The sequence below is a fragment of the Vicia villosa genome, linkage group LG7, assembly GCF_029867415.1.
Source record: "Vicia villosa cultivar HV-30 ecotype Madison, WI linkage group LG7, Vvil1.0, whole genome shotgun sequence".
NCBI lineage: Eukaryota > Viridiplantae > Streptophyta > Magnoliopsida > Fabales > Fabaceae > Vicia > Vicia villosa.
The window spans coordinates 57,188,606-57,197,646 of NC_081186.1; the positions used below are offsets into that span (position 1 = coordinate 57,188,606).

At 30.9% G+C, this 9,041-nt stretch overlaps 1 protein-coding gene across 2 annotated transcripts; it reads right to left on the bottom strand.

The window, feature by feature from the left end:
• Positions 1–1,451: 1,451 nt before the first annotated feature.
• LOC131617250 (transcription factor TGA3-like) lies at positions 1,452–4,248 on the bottom strand. 2 transcript variants are annotated; one of them, XM_058888582.1, is made up of 10 exons: positions 4,116–4,248; positions 3,958–3,977; positions 3,474–3,650; positions 3,301–3,375; positions 3,109–3,168; positions 2,957–3,034; positions 2,793–2,856; positions 2,307–2,578; positions 1,985–2,212; positions 1,452–1,742 (listed from the first exon to the last, which is right to left on the bottom strand). In XM_058888582.1, the coding sequence occupies exons 3-10, from the start codon at positions 3,645–3,647 to the stop codon at positions 1,569–1,571; spliced, it is 1,125 nt and encodes a 374-aa protein (XP_058744565.1). In that variant the 5' UTR covers positions 3,648–3,650; positions 3,958–3,977; positions 4,116–4,248; the 3' UTR covers positions 1,452–1,568. The 2 variants fall into 2 exon arrangements, with proteins under 2 accessions (XP_058744565.1, XP_058744564.1); XM_058888581.1 differs by lacking the exon at positions 4,116–4,248 and having other exon boundaries at positions 3,958–4,092.
• Positions 4,249–9,041: the final 4,793 nt, after the last annotated feature.

Here is a 9,041-nt window from a genome sequence, read left to right on the forward strand (position 1 = left end):
ATATGTTTAAATAATTTAAGAGATGTATTATTTTGCCAATATTTTGTCATGTATAATGAATGAGACGTATAATAACTTATCCATTTTCTCATCTTTATTTCTAGGAGGCTCTCCTTATGAAATGTCAATTTAAGGAAAATATTCTTACTCTAAATGAATGATAAAAAATGAACTAAAATGAATTTTTAAAAAGAATCTTTGAAAAATGAGTTTAAAAATAAGAATCTTTGAAATTTTGGTTTTTCTAAGTATTTTGGAACAGAAAAATTCTATTTTTGTTTTCACAATTTTTTAAATCCATGAAAAAGACAAGAAATTTGGAAGAGACACTTACCTTTTTTTTACCCATGTGATTAATTTGTTGTTCGTAATTTATGTATATAGAAGATAATGAACTTTAACGGCATTGAATCCTTCAATTTACTGTTTTCGTAATTTTTCTCCTCTCAATTTTTATCTCTTTTCATTCTTCGATCGTAGGGGTGATTTTTGACCATTTTTGACTAAAAATTATCTCTTAACACCGTTTTTCTTTCTCTTTTTATTTAAATAAGTGGTTATCTATATAGTTGCTTCTTCTTTTGTGTGTTTTTAAATTTTTATCATCTTGTGCGGTGTTTGTTGGTTTTCTTGTCTTAGTACGGTGTTTGTTGGTTTTCTCGTCTTAGTAAGTTGTTTGTTGGTTCAGATTGACACATTCACTTCAAATCTTTGCAGATCTGAGGAAGACTTGGGCGTCAATGTTGTAGATCCAGAAATATGAGTATTCTGATGACTTTTATTTTGTCATATTTGTAGGTACTTTCATGTTGCCGTTGTATGCTATTAACCTAGGTGCTGCAAAAATGTTTGCAGATTCACCTTTTTCAATTTTTAGCGATCTTAAATTTATAATAATCGATGTATTTTTCAATTTGAATGAATGAATATCTTTTTAAGGACCAACAAATCATACAAAGTTTTGCTTCATTTTTATTAAACATGATTTTTAGTTTTAAATTGATGTACTGCAGCCACAATATTGCAGGTGCAATAATCTTCCCAAAAACATCAAGTTCAGCCCGTCATTATGATGATGTGATTTAAAATCATGTGATTGACCACGTTAGAAAACAAATTAGTGCATGTTTGGAAGCAGGGTGACAAAGTATAAGACGTGTGTTTGGCCAAAACCTCTAATTTATAGTTTTTCATTTTCACGGTGTATGCATTGGAATGTGTTGCAGACTCAGGTTTGCTTGACCAGAAGTTTATCTAAATATAGTATTAGACAATTTTATTTATATTTTTTTTTCAAATTTTTTTTTATTAAAATTCAAATTTTCAAAATTCTAAAATTCAATTTATTTATAATATAATGAAAAATCTTTTAACATTAATTATTTTTCACATTGATTTCAAACAATTTTCAATTCTAATTTACGCCGAACCGACCACACTCGCAATAGTAATGGTATTAACATTAACTTATTCTTATCTTATTTATATGAAATGTAACATATGTAATATATACATATATAAAAAAATAAAAAATGAAAGATGAAAATAACAAAAGATTACAGGTTTTTTCAATTAGAGTGTTGTGTAGGGTAGAAATGGTGACATGAACGAGCAGCCCACAATGAACTGAGAGTGCGAAGACGATGAAAGTATTCCCCCATAGCCAGCAAGCCTTGAGCAGCTTGCCCAATTGTCAGTATGCGTGACATGTATAGCAGAGTTTGTTCCCTTAGATGATCTGCCTGTATAGAAAGGAAAATATTAACATCAGATACGTGACTGACACTGATATGGCACGACACTAACACTGATATGTTGAGGTAAAAAATAAAAACAAAATGAATGAATTGAAAATAATCATTTGTATAAGTGTTGTGACGTATCAGACACTAGACACGTCTTCTATCAAAAGTGTCAGTGATTCATCACTAACACTTAAATTTCATCTGATACAAACATGACCAAGCTCATGATGCTATATTACCTGGTTTACAAAGCCTTCTAATGCTTCTCCTTTATCCATGGCATAAGCCATTTGAAGACCATAGTTTCCGAAATCCAAAGGATCAGCTTGAATATTATGAATCATACTCTGCTGAAGCTTCTCTAACCCCATAGAAAGAGCATCCTCAGCTTGTTGAGAAGATAACCGGAGGTTGTTAATGCTACCAACTTGTTGATCTGTTAAAGCCTCGAGCTTCGGTACGACGATCTATATAACGAAAACTCAAGTAGTTAGTCTCTCTGCAAGATCATTAACGTTTCCCCATTTGTGAGAATCAGATAAAAATATTCAGTGAATGTACATTTAGAATCTGTGACGGCCGAGATCCTCCGATCCAAAGGAAAAGACGTTCTACCGGCGATTTCCACGCGCCGGAGATTAAATAGAACACATCAACCTTTGCAGCTTCTGCTTTCATTCTGAAAAGATTTGAATATTGGTTCAAGCTACTCTCAACAAGTAGATGAAGTTGTATATCAGATTCATTATTTCGCAAAGCATTTCGTAGTTCTTCGTTTCGTCTATCTTGTTCTTCAATCCATCGTCCATATTCTATTTCAAACAAAGATATCCCTGCTTCACAAAAGCAATAATCAAAAGATCATTATCAAGAAACGACTTATATACGACTGATATGTACTAGTTGAATTAAATTAATGTAAATAGCCGGTCTAAGGTTCAATTTCTGTCAATAATTATTATTTATATTTATGCGTGCATTAATACTTATAAATCAACAATTTTTAAAAAATAAAGTTAAAACAGAAATTACGTATCACTAATTAACCTGGATTTATTGTTCGGGATGATCCGATATAACCGACATCTAATGAGCTGCTTCGGTTCAAACCCTGCATGCAGAAATTTGGATTTATACTTAGAAATGAAATAATTTACATCAAATTAAATTAAGAATTAAGCAAGATGATGTTTCAGTTAGTCTCAAATCACATGTTTTCTTGTTTTCTCAATCTCAAGTTCCAATTGCATAAGCTTCAATCTACTTGTTTCCAATTGTTGAACATAAGCCTGTGAATCAAAAAACACAAATCAGACCAAAATTCATAAACACTAACTTCCTTCCATAAATTCAGTTTTTCAACCTTCTTTCGCAGTCGACATTTTCGAGCAGCCTCCCGATTTTGTGCTTGTCGTCTTAACACCTAAATAAAAAATAAAAAATAAAAAAGCAAAATCCGTCACTAAGTATTAGAAACATAAATTTTATTTTTTCCAAACTCTAATTTAAGTGGTTATTTCAACTTTTTCGGACGAAAAGTGATTAATTTTATCACCTTAGGAACGGGTTCTTCAATAGAGTCTTGATCATCTCCGGAAGGTTCTCTTGATTCATGAGGAATACATTCAGACTAAACAAATGAAAATCAAAAGACCATTATCAACTAATTTTCATATAAAACTAAGATAACCATAATTCAAAAAACAAAAATTTAAGAGCTTTTTTAACCTTGTTCTCTAAGCTACTATTGTTCATCATCAACATTGGTGAAGAAATTGAATTCAAAGTGCTATGATCAACTTTAAAGCTATCTTCCCACAAGTTCACTTGATGAAATGACTCATATATATCCATCCTTTTCGCCGCAACTAGTTCAGTTGTTGATGATGAAGAGTTCAACATATACTAAAAACATCATATAAAAAGCAAAATCATAAATCAAATTAAAGAATCAAAGTAACATCATGTAGAAAAAAAATAAAAAAACTTTGAAAAATTGAAACTTGGTCCCCTTATAAAATGCAATTATTGAATGAAAAATTGGAATATAGCATAAGTACTAGAAATAAATTAAACAAAACCCAACATCATAAACAGAAAAATGAAAAGGTTTGCACATGATTAATGTTCTGTTTGTCTCCAAAAAACAATTATAATTTGATGCTGCTTAAAAAAAGCAAGAAAATAAACACAGCTGAAAAAGAAAGCCAACCTGGTATAGCTTGGTAGAATCTGCAATCACACCAATATTAACATTAGTCCAATTTTGATTTTAGACCCAAAAATGAAATGAATCTATCTATCAATCATTATATATACATACATAAAGGTATATAATTATATATGAACAAATTTAGTGACATATAATACCTTATTTTTTTCATATGCAAACAAGCTATGAAAAGAAAGGCACTGAGAAAAGAAAACAACTGAAAATTTGAGTGTATAATAAATAAATAAAATATAGTAATGACTTTTTAAATATATAGCAGCTTTTTCTTTTTCATATATTTTTTATGTGTCAGATTATTAAGGGCTAAGGCTGTTACTTTCTATTTTAAGAGAAACAAATGAGTGGTGCATTAAAAATGAAAAGAATGAGCACAGAAGAAAGTACTTGTTGATTACAGCTTTTGTTTTTAATTTGATAGTGATCTTTGCCAAACATAAGTAGGGAAGATACTATTTCTACTTCTATTATTTGTTTATATACTATGCAAATACGTTAAAGAAGTTGATTCATATTGTGATAAAAATTTAATTTTCGATGTGAGATTTTTTTTAAAAAATAATCTATAAGTATTTATAAGTATTTCGGTCAAGAGTTTCTAAGTTTTAAACTTTGAGATATGTTGTGATTCTCATTAACAGAGATAATAGGTCGGATCGATTACGAGTCCTATAGTTTGGTCTCACTAATTTAACAAAAATGTTAGGTTTAAGTTTTTTTACAATTTATTTAATAAAATAGGTTAGCTTTAAGTCCATAAATCTTGATATGTAGATTTACATAGGCTCGCATGTTAAGCATATGGTAGACCAAAAGCTCGCATTCTTTAATTTTTCCATGTTTTTGTGAATACATGTATTTATATAAATATTTTCTATTTTAAGGCCTAAAACATTACCCGCAAGCTCGCTCCGCTTTGTTCTCACTTTTAAAACGGAGCTAGTCAAAGTTGTAGGCTTGAATCCTCAAGTTTATCCGTTCTATTTCATCCTTTTTTTTTTAGATTTTTGTGAGACGAATCTAAACGGAACTAATAAATCCGTTTGTCACCCTTATTTATATATATTTTTTATATATGTTAAGAAAATAGATTTAATATTACATAAATTAATGTGTTGTCTATTTAAAAATAGATAAAATAAAATTTTTAAATTTTTTATTATGAAACAAACTTTTAAAAAGATTTTCAGATTACACTTTTAAAAAGTCAAACCAGATTAAAAAATCTATAATAAATATAAATCAGATTCATAATTTAAAAATTTATCATAAATCATATTCCAACTTTCTTAGATCTTGTATGATCAGACATATATCCACTCTAACTCATGATCAAACTTATTTAAATTTTTTATTATTTTCTTTAAAAAAATATCTCATGTTAATTTTTGAATATAAAAAAATTAAATATTGATCAAGTAAATGACCTTAATAAGTATTCATGACAAAGCTCATCTAAATTTTTTAATAAATATATTAAAAAAATTTGACCAAGTAAATGATTTTGGGAATCATAATGCATGGGTGTCCTCTACTAAAAGATCTTATAATAGCTTAACATCCATCCAATTCGTTCTCCTCCGTATCCCACGATTTTATATATTCTTTTTCGCTTACATTAGTGAGGGTGCTAATTACATGTGTCATTGACTTCCAACTAAGTGTATTTTTATTTGTGTATCATTTTACGTTTTTCTCATAAAGTAGTAATACTAAATTTGTTGATAATTTATATTATTTTTATAAGTTTATTATTTAGGAGAGTAGATTAATTTTATATTAAAATTTGGGTTAATAGTAATTCACCCCTGTAATGTTAGCGAATTTTGCTTTTCTCCACTCCCTACCTTTTGGCAACGGTTTTTTCAAAAAAACCGTTGTCAAAACCTGTCTTTGGCAACGGTGGGGGGGTAAACCGAAACACATTCATATTACAGGGGGTAAAGTACTATTAACCCTTAAAATTTTAATGTTGGGGATTTCGACGAACCTCTGTAGGAAGCTTCGTCAGAGGATGAAACCCCTCTCTTTGTAAAGGCTACGGTGAAGATCTTATGGATGCTCTTTGATAGTGACTTCATATTCATATGTACTTGTTAAAAAATACAGATGCGTGATATTATTATACTGGTAGAAATGATAAAAAACTTTAGGAATTTTTGGGGTTTTCAGACAAGTTTACGTTGGTGAGAAACCCTGTTTTAAGGTGACTTTGATGTGTAGAAAGCAAGTTCACATGAGGTGAGAAGCTTTGTATCTTAGATATTTTGTGTGTATTATGAATTTGTCTTTCTTTATTCTAGGGATAAGGTAGTTATAGAGGTCAATGGGCCTATATTTAAAAATTCTTGGGAATGACAATCGTCCACCGAGTCATGGTATTGGACTATTGAATCCCTATTGTCGCGGCGGAAAAATTAAAATTAAGCGATTGATTAACTTCACTCGAAAAGCAAGAGTCGCCACCGAACTTTATTGTTTCCAAAGGAAAGTGAAAATATCGATAAAACTCAACGCAAAAATAAAACATAAAGAGATATGGATATGGGAGTTTATTATGCAACGGAAAGGTATTACCACATCTCACATTAATGGTACATATAGGAACCTCTTGAAAATTTGTGTTTACGATAAAACCGAGTTGTTTGCAAAAATATTGGGGTGGTGAGAAAAGAAGCATTTTATTATTTTTGTGCTCGCCAAGACTCAAGAGTCTCGTGCCTACTACGTATTCTCCATGTGCAATGAAGAAATCAGAGCCTCGTAGTTTGTAGTAAAAATAACCATGAAATTTTGTTGATTGATTTTAAATTGAAAATACATTTTGTCGTATTCGAGTGGAAAACACAACTTACTACCCACAAGTATGAGAAAGTGAAAATTTGCATCATCTTGATATAGAGAACTTTTACTTGGACTTTCTTACAAGCACATCTCAACATTGAATTGGAATATGTCAATAACTTCACTACACCTTTTAGAAGTATAGAGGTTTGCATCACTACAAGAATAGACTAATGTCCTTCCTCTGAAAAAATGTTTTAAAAAAAAGTGCACAAATATACAAAAAGAAATTTGATGAGGTCTGTCTTTTCTAAAGGTTTTGAAAAGAATTTTGATATTCTTAAGTGTTTTAGCATTTATTAAGAAAAATATTTTCGAGATCACTTTACAAAGTCAAGGTTTATTGAGAAAGATTTTAAGTTTGAAAAAAGAAGTTTTGAAAATAGGGAGAAGTTTTGAAAATTGAATAAATGGGTAGGAGATGAAGAGACTATCCTAAAGCATAAAGTAGATGACATGAAATAAAAGGTCTCATTGTAAGGTAGCCCAAGAGAAAGTCTTAGTGTGTGCAAGTGTACTAACCACAAGATGAAGCAAGCATCTAACATTGGTCAAAATGAGCATTCCTTTCTGTCATACCCCAAAATTTGCCCGGTCAACTCATGTCTTTTAATTCATCAAGGATCAAAATTAAGAATCATGGGGTTTGACATTCCTATTGTCAAACCTGCGTTCTTATAAGATATCCTGAGTCAAAATGGGGGTTAAAATCAGAAAGTGCTTGAGCCCAGTCATCTGGCCCATCTATTCCATTTTTGAGGTTTTTTTAGTCCATTCCCACGAATTATTCACATGGTTTATTATTAATAATTGGTTTAATCATTTTATTATTATAACTGACTATTATTATTAATTAGTAGTGGTTTTAATAATATTATTATTAAGATTATTATAATTATTTCCAACTATTATTGTTATTATAAATATAATATACAATTAATTGATTAGTGGGTTAGGAATTCATTTGGGCTAAAAGTGATTAATTAGACTATAGGCCCATTAGGAAAAAAACCTAAGTAACCAATATAAAAGAAAATATTTAGCCGAAAAAAAGGAGGACAACAACCAGTCCTCATATTTCACGTAAAAAAAAAAGGGAAGAAGAAAAAAAGGACGCTGCCTCCAAAACCGTAAAAACGTGAAAGAAAATCAAGAAAGGGTCGAATTGATTCTGGTAACTAAAACTCGATTCAAGGGTTTATACCGGCCTAAACACATTCCTGGGAGATTGGTGATTATTTTCCAATCCTAGCCCAAGCTTGTAGCATCAAGAAATACGGTTCTCGCATCACGGTTTGCTTCCAATATTTTCGAATTCGTTGGCACTCGTCCAGTCGTGTTAAATTGTTTTTAATTACATGTTTTGATTCCTAATAATGTATAGAATGTGTATGACGCATTTAATTTGAGTTTTGGTACATCAATTGCAATTCACCATTGTTGGGTTTTCAAAGTTGTGTTTTAGGATCTTGAGTTGCAGGTGAAATTGGATAAAACCGAGGGCGTATTCGCATTCGTAGGACATTTTTCAGTCGATTCATGGTGTTTTTATGAGTGTATTTTGTGTGTTGCATGAGCTTTGGCAGGCCGGCGACGCTGGGAGACCGTAGCAAAAACTGTTGCCTTTTCTCAGTGACCCAACGAAGAAGATGAAGGGAGCGGCGCGCGTTTCCTGAAATTCAAAGTCTTGTTTTTCTTTATATTGTTTTGTTGGAGTGGTTTTAACAACTCACGTTTGCAGCACACATGGAAAAAGGCGCTGGTTGGTAAAGATAACAGCGTGGGTTCGATCCCCACTTGCACCAATATTTTGCTCAATTTTATTGATGAAGGTTAGCCACAGATTCTATACAGCCAGTATGTACACAGTCACAATACACCTCACCTCTTAGCCGTGGGATTCAGCACATGAGGAGATCTAACGCCTATGAGGACGATACGAAGGGACACCATGAACCCTCAAGAATGCGCCATACTAGATCAGGGCCAGGTTCTTTTGTTTTTTTTATTTATTTAATTGTACAATTAAATCAATTTATTATTACCATTATTATATAATTTAATTGTTAAATATTGATTAAGTCAGGATTAGGATTATAATAATTGTTTTTCGATTGTATTCCCGATTATTCGATTATGTCGAGTAATTTGATTTAATTAATTTAAATGATTAAAAATCATAAAAACCCTATAAAGGCCAAGATATTAGGGTTTGCCCGATC

Coding starts and splice junctions, on each gene's coding strand:
- LOC131617250 (XM_058888582.1), bottom strand. CDS start 3,647: ATGTTGAACTCTTCATCATCAACAACTGAACTAGTTGCGGCGAAAAGG. Junction 3,035..3,108: donor AATGTCGACTGCGAAAGAAG/GTTGAAAAACTG, acceptor TTTGATTCACAG/GCTTATGTTCAACAATTGGA. Junction 2,213..2,306: donor GGCCGTCACAGATTCTAAAT/GTACATTCACTG, acceptor TTCGTTATATAG/ATCGTCGTACCGAAGCTCGA.